At 41.1% G+C, this 13026-nt stretch overlaps 1 protein-coding gene across 1 annotated transcript in view; it reads right to left on the bottom strand.

The window, feature by feature from the left end:
* Positions 1-13026, bottom strand: part of cacna1ab (calcium channel, voltage-dependent, P/Q type, alpha 1A subunit, b) — a 196399-nt gene that overhangs the window by 77873 nt on the left and 105500 nt on the right. The window contains exons 7-9 of the mRNA XM_044190125.1: positions 4548-4639; positions 3816-3968; positions 3048-3235 (exon numbers count right to left, since the gene is read on the bottom strand). Of these exons, the coding sequence (XP_044046060.1) occupies positions 3048-3235; positions 3816-3968; positions 4548-4639 (433 nt within the window). The remainder of the gene's footprint in view (positions 1-3047; positions 3236-3815; positions 3969-4547; positions 4640-13026) is intronic.

Below are 13026 nucleotides of genomic sequence, written 5' to 3'. Positions count from 1 at the left end.
GGTGGTCCTCTCTGTATAAGAAGGGGACCGGAGGGTGTGTTCCAATCACAGAGGGATCACACTTCTCAGCCTCCCGGTAAGGTCTATTCCAGGGTACTGGAGAGGAGAATTGTCCGATAGTCGAACCTCGGATTCAGGAGGAGCAGAGTGGTTTTCGTCCCGGTCGTGGAACACTGGACCAGCTCTATACTCTCCATCGGGTGCTCGAGGGTTCATGGGAGTTTGCCCAACCAGTCCACATGTGCTTTGTGGATCTTGAGAAGGCATTCGACCGTGTGCCCCGGGCGCTTTGGGGGAGTGCTCTGGGAGTATGGGGTCCGGGGCCCTTTGCTAAGGGCTGTCCGGTCCCTGTATAACCGGAGCAGGAGCTGTGTTCGCATTGCCGGCAGTAAGTCAGACCTGTTCCCGGTGCATGTTGGACTCCGCCAGGGCTGCCCTTTGTCACCGGTTCTGTTCATAATTTATATGGACAGAATTTCTAGGCGCAGTCAGGGGCGGAGGGTGTCCGGTTTGGGAACCACAGGATCTCATCTCTGCTGTTTGCAGATGATGTCGTTCTGATGGCTTCTTCAAACCAGGACCTGCAGCATGCACTGGGACGGTTTGCAGCCGAGTGTGAAGCAGCTGGGATGAGAATCAGCTCTTCCAAATCTGAGGCCATGGTTCTTGACCGGAAAAAGGTGGTTTGCTCTCTTCGCGTGGGTGGGGAGTCCTTGCCCCAAGTGGAGGAGTTTAAGTATCTCGGGTCTTGTTCACGAGTGAGGGACGGATGGAGCGTGAGATTGACAGGCGGATCGGTGCAGCGTCTGCAGTGATGCGGGCGCTGTATCGGACCGTTGTGGTAAAGAAGGAGCTGAGTCGAAAGACAAAGCTCTCGATTTACAGGTCAATCTACGCTCCTGCCCTCACCTATGGTCATGAGCTTTGGGTAGTGACCGAAAGGACAAGATCGCGGGATACAAGCGGCCGAAATGGGCTTCCTCCGCCGAGTGGCTGGGCGCCCCTTAGAGATAGGGTGAGGAGCTCAGTCACACGGGGAGCTCGAGTAGAGCCGCTGCTCCTCCACGCCGAGAGGAGCCAGCTGAGGTGGCTAGGGCATCTGATCCGGATGCCTCCTGGACGCCTCCTCGGGAGGTGTTCTGGGCATGTCCCACCGGGGCGGCCCCGGGAAGACCCAGGACACGCTGGAGGGACTATGTCTCTCGGCTGGCCTGGGAACGCCTCGGGATCCCCCCGGAGGAGCTGGAGGAAGTGTCTGGGGCGAAGGAAGTCTGGGAGTCTCTGCTTAGACTGCTGCCCCCGCGACCCGGCCCCGGATAAGCGGAAGAAGATGGATGGATGGATGGATGGATGGATGTTAGCAACTTTCTGAGAGCTGAAGTATGTATATTATGCTGGCTCAGGAGTGATCTATCTGAAAGCCCGACCTGGACTCAGAGACGTCTTATTTGCATGTAGAAACGACAACATAGAGAAACACGCCGTGTGCTGTGTTATGTTATAGCATCTCCTGCTTTCACATATATTGATTGCACTGATGTGTCTGGTGAGCATGTCAACACCAAACAAAACTGACTGACAGTGTCACTTCCTTCTTTCACTAAACAAACCAGCTGACAATCAGAGAAATCAACATACTGGAGGATATCGTGTTTCTGTGACCTGTGAAATGCCTACAGTAAATTTAACTATCAGCTGATTATTATCTGCAGCTGGAGTGCTGGGTTAGATTTTATACTGCATGGTACAGTGCAAGCAGCGCGTTCTCTATTAAACTTTCATTGGTTTCCTCCTGACTGCCTGTGTGAGAGTGGAAGTCAGCCTCCATCCATCAGAAAAGATGTTAAATATAGAGCGAGACGGACCAGAATAGAGAGTGGAAGAGACGGAGGCGGAGAGAGGAGAGCAACTCCGAAGGCAGGAAAAGGACAGATGAGAAGACAGATAAAGGAAGTCAAACAGAGAATGATTAAGAGAGAGTGGGATGGAAAATGGCTTTTGGACAAATAAATGGTGTTTTGAATCAAATCTCAAACTACTTTATGCCTCATTTAGCTGAATGAAATTCAAGCCAATCACCAATCTCCACACCCACCCACCCCCGCAAGTCCTTCAGAGTGCAAAAAAACATACAGTACAAACCTAATACATATTACAGAGAACAAGAACATTGTAACTCTGTTGGTCAATAAAATACATGCAAGTGCACATACTTTGAAACATGAATGGCGTAAGGGTGAAGAAAAGCTAACCCCTATTTATTTTTTATGGGATGCTAATGATTGTACTGTTTACCTCGCAATCATCAAGACAAGGCGAGAAATGTATTGTCACTGTGATAGCTTTCAAAATGTATGCACTCTGTATCTGATAAGCCTTCAAACTCATGGATATATTTTTCAAACAAGACTTTCTTGGCTTGTATTTTATGTTGTCACCAATACGTGTAGCAACAAACCACACCAACGCAGACCCTTGCACTTCTTAATACACTGTGCTTTTCAGTCTGAGAACCTGAGAGCCTAATTCCTTTTTCCATTTGGCTACCTGGTTAGCCTAGTGCTTCTTCCTAAAACACCTGTCTGTTCTTGATTTAAAGAGATAATCTGTATGTTGGGGACCATACTACTTGTGAGTACAGTTAAGTCTGTTAAGCATAGTTAACATTGCTGATCATAATCAACAGATACTGCTAAGCACAAGCTTGCTCGTAAGTTTGTCGCTAGTAGTAGGGACTGTGTTTTACAAGAATTATAAATAAAGCCTGGTTGTAATTAATATTCTGGTGTTTTTCATGGTGAGTCAAGTCAAGTCAATTTTATGTGCAGCCCAAATAAAATTAATGTAAAGATTTCTGAAGGATGTCTGCTTTAGCTATCTTGCTGATTTCTATTGCAAACATGTGACTTTATTGTTTATTACAGGACATTGTAGCTCAGGGACATAATGGGTAGGGCCTGAGACTACCCAGATGTTGCAATGTAAACTAAACTACATGCTATTAAATGTTAAAAGCAAAGTTTGGCTCAGTGGACAGGCTAACTTACATAGTAGAGCATGTCTGTCCATCCCTCCATGGTGATGCACTGGAAGACGGTGAGCACGGCAAACAGTATGTTGTCAAACTGGGTGATGCCGTAGTTGGGGCCAAGCCAGCCACCTCTACACACTGTGCCATTAGGACACAACCGGGACGGCAACTCTGTGCCACATGGTAATTCGTCCACTACCTCTCCTGATCAAAGAGAGAAAGATCCGCCGTTATTATGACATAACACAACCTAAGTTCAGAAGCTCAAGCTCAAGCTCAGAAATCAAACTTTTAACAATGGTGTGTTACCTATCCAAGAGGCTGGTACTGTAGACAAACTGACTCGTTAAACACAGGTGTAATTAATACCATTAATAATGGCTGCTCTCACATAGGTGTGTCAATTACAGAGCCCTGGTATTGTGCATAGTGGCTTAATAGGCCATTTACATAGCAGACATTTTGACACACAGTAGTAGTAGGAAAAGCACAGGTGTTACTAATAACATTAATGATGGCTCTGTGTCCTAGAATGGTATGACAGTGCACCAGCATGTGCAATACCAGGACCCTAAAACTGAAGAAGCTAAATGGCCATCATTATTTACAGCTGTGCTCTGCTGTGACGAAGGCCTAAGTGGGACAGAGCCACCTTAAGATTTAAGCCTTCACTTGAGGATTATTAAAAACACTAAAGTTTGGCCACATGTGACTTACTTTATTTTACTACTGTGTGGCTGATGGCAACAATAGTACATTCTGTCTTTTTTTTTTTTTTTCTTACGTGTGACTTCGTCGAAGCAGGTAGTGTGGAACTTTCCCATGTAGAACTCCAGGCCAATGATGGCGAACATGAGGATGGCCACAAACAACAGCAGGCCAATCTGCAGCAGGGGGATCATGGCCTTCATAATAGACTTGAGCACCACCTGCAAGCCTGGAGGACAAAAAAACAGAGGAGGAGCTTGTAGTATAGTCAATCAACAATGCATTTGAATATTACATGTAGACTGCATTTGTAAGGCAAACTGGTATGTCATTGTGAGCTGATTTGAGGTAGTTTATTTCCAGCCTTTGCATTCAAATTGTTGAAGCATTAACTGTAGCTCCTTATTTTTATTTTAAGATTATTTTTCTGGCTTTTTGCCTTTATTAGATAGGAACAGCTGAAAAGAGAACGGAAAGGGGGGAGAGATAGGGGATGACATGCAGCACAGGGCCCTGGGCTGGAATCGAACCCAGGCCACTGTGGTAAGGACTTGTTTCCACAAACCAAGAAACAAGGTGAGCACTGTCAACATTTGCCGCTGCATTGGTTTGTCAAACTGAGGGAAAATGCACAGTTTTCAAGTCAAACATACTTTACCCATGACGGTTTGAGGTGTAAAAAAAAAAAAAGAAAGGGTGGCATACAATAGTATCACACTATTTACAATATAGGACCAAGACTGCAGTTACTGTAGTTGAAGCACACAGGGAAGTGTTCACACAAAGAAACACACAGAACAGCACTTACTTGGAATCCCAGACACCAGTTTCAGGGGCCGTAGCACTCTGACGGCTCGTAGTGTCCTTAGGTCAAGCTGAGACCCCACTGACGACAAAATACTACGGAAAGACAGCAAGAGAGAGGGAGAGAAAACAGAGAGCAACATCAATTTAACACGCTATGTCTTTCAAAATCATCAATATGCTTATCACACCCTGTGTCGTTCGTTAACTTAAAATTGACAATTACAACTGGAATGACTGAGTCAGTAATTTAGTAACAGTATGATGGCTCTTGCCACTACTGCTTTATTCCCCGTCTTTGACTTGGCTTCAGAGACACGCCTCCTCTTCTGACGTCTATAGTGTATGTGTGCATGTGTGTGTCTGCGTATGTGTGTGTATGTGTGTGTGTGTGTGAAGCTCTGGTGTATAGTCAGCCAGAGACAGGTTGTAATATTCCATGCTTTGTCTTGTACAGGGGCAGAAGGTCTGTCCAACACAAGGGTAAGGGGGGAGGTTTGGGGGTGCAGAGAGGAGATGCTCTGAGGAGGAGGCGAGAGATAAACAAAGGGGAGGAGCACAATACATGGGCAGATTTTGACCTAAAGTCAGACATCATTCGAAGACAAAACAACACAACTGATAATAAAAGAATGTGTATTTTCCGCAATATTAGTTTTTGCTTATTTCCTTAAAGCTGCAGTTAGCAATTCAGTATGTTGGCAGCTCTTTTAACTTCAATACCAAGACATTTTTATAAAGGTGAAATCAGTTAACTGCAGACAACTTATTTGTCTTTACTAATCAGATACGAAAGTGATTTTGATTGGTCACTTCCTGTGCTCAAGAAAGATTTCCTAGTGTCTATACACACAGAATTTAGTTTGGGTTTGGTTTACTAATGACAGGACACTTATCTCTATTACAGCTAAAAATGTATTTAACCTGTGAAAGGTGGGTTTACTCAATTAAAATGGTATGTATACTGTATTTAGTTGTGCAAACCCTCCAATATATGAAAGGACAAAGAGAAAAACAGAAGGCCAGGGACCAAATTTGCAACATGCAAGCTGCGATTTGCAAAATTTGATCTCACTCGTTTTAACATGTTTTACTAATCAAAAAGAATGCAGGCCTGAGATTTACTAACCTGGAAATGCAAGGCAAATTTGTGCTGTTATTAAATTTGTGCTTGCAATCTGTGTATATTTAGTGCTTGACTTCGTAAGGCAGTTGCTCAGTACGTAGTCTGTGCCACGGACTATATCTCCAAGTGTATTCTGCAAGTGAAGACGACCTCAGTAGGTGCAATACAATGGTTGTAGTTCTTTTCCACAATCACAACCTCTCTTTTTAATACAGCTGTGCTATGTGCATCTGCTCTTCAGTCAGAAAATGTTTCCATACAAAACTGGCCCATGCAAATGTGTGAACCTTATACAGCAGAATGAGTAATTAGTCCCACTTATCATATCTCTTTGTGCAATTTTTTAACCCTAAAATGCATTTGCAATTACGGAAGAGGTGCACCTCACTGCTGTCACACAGAGGGTGCCACAGATGCCAGGCAAACTGCACTTCTAGGCATCTGCATGTGTTTGCAGAGTACCTTTTGTGTCAAAAGGCTTAGAAAATCGGTCCCGCAGATAAAAGAGCTGTCCCTTAAATCAAGTATTCCTGACAATGCCATATGAATTGTGGATTTGACCCATGAAAAGTGAGAAAGCAGGAAGAAATTCCATTCGACTACCTATAGCAACATTATATAACACTAACAGCTAAAGGGAGAGATAAAAGCTAAGAAAATTAACAAGAAATAGAGATTCAAGTAACTTGGAAAAATAGCAGGAGGGGCACAGTAAGCGAATATGAATTGAGCAAAATTTTTAATTTTGGCATCTCTTCCTCCCATCCCTCTTTCTGTTCTATCTTCCCTCATCTTCACCCCACCCCCCTCCTCCATCTCTCTCCAGGTTGGTTGCTAATTCCAGTAAGAGGTCATTTATTAACAGACACAGTACCTTCAGCCAAGCCCCTCATTCCCTCAATGGCTTTTTAACTGCCACGGCTAAAGGCCGTGCTGCAGACCTGAAAACACTGGACCTCAGCAAAATAAGCAAACAGCCTCAGGTCCAGTAAAGATCCAACAGAACACACATATAGGTAATAGTCTGACATGGTCTCTGTGTAAGTGAAAGCACACCATATACATAACCAAATGCATGTGATCTACAGTTTGATTTTAAAATCTACTTTTTGTTCATATGAAATCTAAATCTTGTTTCTGTTATACAACATGTGGTGCACATTTTGTATATATAAGCTGATATCCCATATCGATTTTGTTCACATTCTAATTTTTTTCTCATACATTGCCAACACATATATTGTGTAACTTTTTGAATACAATGTTTAATCTTCATTTCAGGTTTTACAGCTACACCTGAAGTACAGTCCTTTCACTTCATAGTTTTGTTGCAAACTGTAGTCTTCATTATTTAATATTTTTCTAATTTTAAATCTATTTTTAATGTTTTATGATATTTTCGTTTCAGTATCTTGTTACTATTTGCTGCTCCAACTGCTACTTCCCCATTGGGACCATTGAAGCTTCAGATACATTTTCAGTTTCAGAGAATTGGATTTATGCATGGATGAGTAGATGCATGAAGCAAAAGAGCATAGGGTCTTTTTTTACATCTTGAGTCTAAATTCTGACTTCTTCTGCCTTTCCGTCTCATCTGTCTGTCATTCATTTTCTCTCCTTTTGCTCTCTGTTTATTTTTGTCCCATTTCACTGCTTCTTTTTTCTCCTGTACATCTCATTCAGGGGCAAATGCAGAGCTTCAATATTCATCCGTGTGAGACGGCAACCATCCGCTTCTGCCATACAACCCAAACCTCCAGGATGCAGTCACCCCTGGCAACGGCTGAACCTGCCCACAGTGCACTGAGGTGGCCAGTAGAGGGAGCAACGACTGTGCTGCCGGTTGTGATGGGGATGGAGGAATAGGATGGAGGGGGAGGGGCATGGAGGGGTGTTAGGAGAGATGAAATCAGGGAAACAGTGGAACAACAACACTAGTGGAGGAACAGGTAGTTAAATGGAAGGGGAGGAAGAAATCAACTGGCAGTAGCAGAAAAGAAAAAAATGGCGAGAGAAAGAGGCTAAATGTTGGATATGAAATGATGTATGATTATTGTTACATTCTATTTCATAAATTTGATTTCATATTATCATGACCTTTGCTTTAATCTTCCAAGAGTGGTGAGGTACCATGAATGAATGAGACAAAAAGAAAGCATTAATCAAAGCTACTGCATTTACAAACAAATTCATAATCTTGAAACGCCCAATTTGCACCACAGTAACAGTAACCTTAAATAAAGTGTGTGTTGTGGCACACATAAAATTATCAGGTTTTGTTTGATTGTTTAATAGGTGTAAAAGGTGATAGCATGTATAGCCTACCTGAAAATAAGGCAATAAAAGCTATCTCTCTAAAACCATAAAGATACATTGGCATTGTGCCCTTGATGAAGAAAAACTTTAGAAACTTTAAATTCTGGGGAAAAGAAAATATGTAATTTGACTAATTATGGCAGTCATATCAATTCTGAGCAAAGAAACTGGAAATATTTGCCAAAATTATCCCTCATTATCACTGAATAATAAGCAGGATGAGACAGAAATGGACAGGCTACAGTACGTGGATTAAAGAAACATTCATTAAGCTAACAACTTGGCTAGCTTCAATGTAGGTTAGGTTGTTACAGTTAATTATTTCCAAATACGATTTTTTGAAAACTCTTACTTTTTACAATTACTATTAGTAATGTTATTATGATTGAACTATTTCTTTAGTGAAGGTATGACATTCAAACCGTTTTTTTACTATTGTCTGCTAACGCTAATTGGCGTTGTAGCTAGCACAGTTTAACCTTGGTCTCGTGGGAAGATGCATACTTGTCTCTGTAGGCTAGGGGTGGGCAGTATACCGGTTTTGTTACCGTCACTGGTGTGTTCTGCCACGACATGGATTTTGCAATACTGTTACATTACCCTGATAAATGTTTTAGCATAAAAAAAACTATTGTGCGATAGGTAGAGGGCTACGCATGTACTCATAGCACTGGAGTTCCATCCAGTAACTAGCCTACTATTTTCCTCGCTAACGCCGACTCCGGTAACACAAAAATGTGGAAGGTTATGAGCAAAGCATGCCAATTTCTCTGTTGTTGGCTGCAAAACCCAACACAAATGTCTTCATCTACTCCAAACCATCTGAGGAAGTGAAGACCCACTGAATTTACCTTAATTTTTGATGGAAATGTCCCCACAACAAACGGAAAACTCTTATATGCTAAGTTAACCATTTTACTTTGGACTGCTTTTTCAACAAGGGCCAGTACAAAGCAGGATTCGCTTCAAAACTGAAGCTCAATGATGCATTGATACCAATATAAAAATGGCAAAATGACTTTAAACAGCTTCCAAGTTTAAAGTCGTTTCGCAATTTTTATATTGCTTTACTGTTTATTTTGCAGGTCAGTCTGTTGAATTTGGCATTTGCATGTTGTGGGGCTAATGTGGCTAACGTCTACTCCCACAGGCTGGGACGATGTTTGACTAATGTTGAGGGACTGTCAAGAGAAATTGTGGGAACGTTAAGCTTCATTTGAAGTCAATTAAATAACCAGAGTAGTAGGTTGGTTGTGGGTAACTGTTTTTTCATGTTGCTTTTTGTGGAACTTCATACTGCAAAGCTAGCTCAGCTGGCTTTGTTGTTAAAATCCCCCACTTCTCTCGCCGGTGTTATGTCCCATCTGGTTTTCAAACTAACTGGTTCCCGTACGTGTGCATGCGTTGTGTTCACCTAACAGCAGATTAAATTTCTTTTTTCGTAGGTGGCTGTGATGTAGTGCACACTTATACAATCATATCGCAGTAGATATGAGATGCGACTTGAAAATCGCTAGTAATATGTTTGGGAATGTGTGACAAATCTGGTGACAGAGGCAGACCACAAGTGCTGCTGTATGTGTGTTGTATGTAAATGTACTTGATAGACATGCCTTGTGGGACACTGACAATTGTACTTATATAATATACATTGGGTTTTATGCCAAATAAATGCTGTTGAGATGCCTAATCCTACCTCTTGACTAACTCAATGAATCACATTACATTTACTAATTAACCTACATTACTCCTCCCAAATCACATGTCAGGCCTATACCTCATTTTCATTCCTATTTGGAGCCAATAAACACATCTGTTTTTTAAATATTTTCTTTTTTAAGATATGTTCCCTTACATTGAGTGATAAGAGGTCGAATTATGTTTTGAGTGGAGTATCCCTTTTGTTGTTTTCCTTAAATTTTCAGTTTAAATGCTAATCCTTGTCTTAAACTGCCTCCCACAATTTCCCTCTTTTCTCTGTTATTTAGCTACGGTTCAACATATACAGTGTATGACCAAAACTTACTAAAGCATTCATTTAAATGACAGGGATTCTACACACACATATAGGAGATTTGTTCTTATTAGATCGTATTAGACACTAGAGATGACAGTCCCTGATGAAATACAGACTGGGAGGGAAGAGATGGAACATCCTTGGAGAGACACAGAGTGAGAGAAAGAGTGAGCAGATTGAAAGAGAGTGATAGTCCTGTGTCAAAAGTGTGAGATTCAACTGCTAAAAGAGAGAGATAAACCCCAAAGAGAGAGAGACAGAGAGACTCTAGAGAGAAAAAAAGAGAGAATTTTATATACGCAGGGAGAAGGTGTTTGGACAGTGATGACAGAGGCTCTCACTGCTGGGAAACACCTAACAATCAACCTGTAAAGCGCACACGCACACAATTTAAACTGTGTTATAATATGCTAACAGTAATCCTTGAAAACTTTGATTCCTTTACCACCCATTTTTGAAAAGCATGACTAATTTAAAAAAATACTTGATTGTTTGAATCTTCATTCATTTTGAAAAATAACTGGCAATATAGCACAAATCATATAGGTATTGTAAGAATATTGTAATTTATCATGCTATAATATTAATGATTAGGTCTTCTCTTTTTTTCTCATTACTGTTTATTTATTCATAATTTTTTATTGCTGGTAAATGTACACTAGTTGATTTTGTTCCCAGTTCACTGTTGATGAACACAAAATCAACTGTGCAACAGTCGAAAACTACCAGAAAGATCTACAAACAGTGAAGTGTGTGAGTTCCTGCTGTCTCTGTCTCTACAGAGGGACACCAGTGTGATGCTGATGATAATAATGATTGATGGCACAGATGATGAACATCTCGGAGGTCACTCGCCATCTTCACTTTGCCTGGTCTCTCCCCGTTCATGGCATTGCCATGGCAACCGGTGATTCCTCTCTTCGCCGAGTCTCCACGGTTACCGACCTGCTCTCATTCATAAGCGTTGCTAGGGCAACGCAGCTCTGGCTCATTGATGGAATCTTGGGCATTGCCGCAGCAACAGGGATGGGAAGTGGGTCTCCTAACGATTGATTTTCAACCCCTCCAAGCCCCCGCATCTCCCACCCACACACACACACACACACACACACATTATCCTTACTTACCCCCTCACACCCTTTTCTAACAGCAGCTCCTGTACATGGTGCAAGTATATAGTATGTACACACAAGTGTAACTTCCCTTGCATGCAGACACACACACACACACACACACACACACACACACACACACCCACGCAAGTGCATCATTTTACTGAATACAAACACAGATACACATCAAATATATGTGTAGGAACTCACGCTGCACACATACATGCAGAGTACGATCTGATGACAGTGATGAATGCAGCGCAGCCCAGGTAGTATGGATGACCCACTTTCTTTGCTGCTGCTGGTGTGTTGAACACTGAAATTGTTGACTTTAACAACATGTACACAGACACATACATCCCTCATACACACACAAACACATACAATAAGATATAACTCAACTGTGCTTGATTTATATAGCACCTTTCATACAAACATGTAGCCCAAAGTGTGTTAAATAGAAAAATTGCGCAACACAAACAACAAAAACAATAAATTGTTAAAAGTCAATACATAAAACTCAATAGAACAATAATAAAATAAAATAAACACCAAGGATAAAATTAATGTAAGAACCAACTTTGCTCCACATTAAAAGCCAGATTTAAAAGAATTTCCTTTTAAAAATACATAGAGGTTGCCATTCTAATATCCAGAGGCAGTGAGTTCCACAGTTTAGGGGCATAAGAACAGAAGGCACTTTCACCGATACTTTTATGGGACACATAAGGAACATTTAAAAGATAAGCGGTGGAGGACCTTAGTGATCTGGCTGTAACATAAAATGAAAGTCTCTGATGTAGGGAGGAGCCAGCTCATTTAAAGCTTTATAAACAAGTAAAATAACTTTAAAATCACTTCTAAAAGATACAGGTAGCCAGTAAGTACAGGGGTGATGTGATCCATTTTCTCTGTTTTAGTTAAGACTCTGGCCACAGCATTCTGAACTTTTCTTATAGACTTTTTGAGTAATCCAGTAAAAAAGGGAATTACAGTAGTCTAAACGGCTAGTAATGAAAGCATGAGTGAGTATATCAGCATCTTTCTGAGTTAAAAAAGGTCTGAGTTTGGCAATATTTCTGAGATGGAAAAAATATGTTTTAATGACCTTGTTAAAATGAGAAATTTAATTTAAATATGAATCTAAAATCACTCCCAGGTTTGTGATGTTAGATTTAACCTAACCTATACTAAGACCTCCAAGCACTGAGTGCAGATTTTCTCGTGCTGCTTTTAGTCCTATAAATAGAATCTCAGTTTTTTCCTCATTTAGCTTTAAAAAAGTTTTTACCCATCCATACATTGATGTCAGAGACAGGCAATGAGAACATGTAGTGCATTGGGGTCATTTGGAGAGACTGAGATGTGCAATTGTATGTCATCAGCATAAAAATGGTAGTTGACATGGTGATGGTTAATAATGTTTCCAAGTGGAAGCATATATAACGAAAACAAAATTAGGCCGATAATCCTTCCTTGAGGAATAATCAATATAATAATCAATAATAATCAATACTATGATCTCTGATACATGAGCACCCAGGCTGACAAGAAAATGTATATCAGTTAAATATGACTGAAACCATTTCTCGAGTCTGTCAATTAAAATTTTGTGGTGAATGCTGCACTGGGGTCTAAGACAAGAAGGACAGCCACAGTGTTTGCATCCACAATAATTCCCAGGTCATTTACAACTTTCAGTAGTCCTGTCTCTATGCTGTGGTTTGCTTAATAACCAGACTGGAGCCTTTCTAAAATGCCATTGTTGTTTCGATGAACAAGTAGTTGATTAATTAATTAAAGTAAATGATTCTATATGGGTAGTACTTGTAAAATCCTAAACCAGAAATTTAGGGATGCTGTTTAACCAGGAACTTAACTCCAGTGACTCTGATTGGTCAAATCAGTCTTA

The sequence above is a fragment of the Siniperca chuatsi genome, linkage group LG3 (assembly GCF_020085105.1).
Source record: "Siniperca chuatsi isolate FFG_IHB_CAS linkage group LG3, ASM2008510v1, whole genome shotgun sequence".
NCBI classification, from domain to species: domain Eukaryota; kingdom Metazoa; phylum Chordata; class Actinopteri; order Centrarchiformes; family Sinipercidae; genus Siniperca; species Siniperca chuatsi.
The sequence above is the reverse complement of the archived record's forward strand: the minus strand, read 5'-3'. Positions and strand labels throughout refer to the sequence as shown.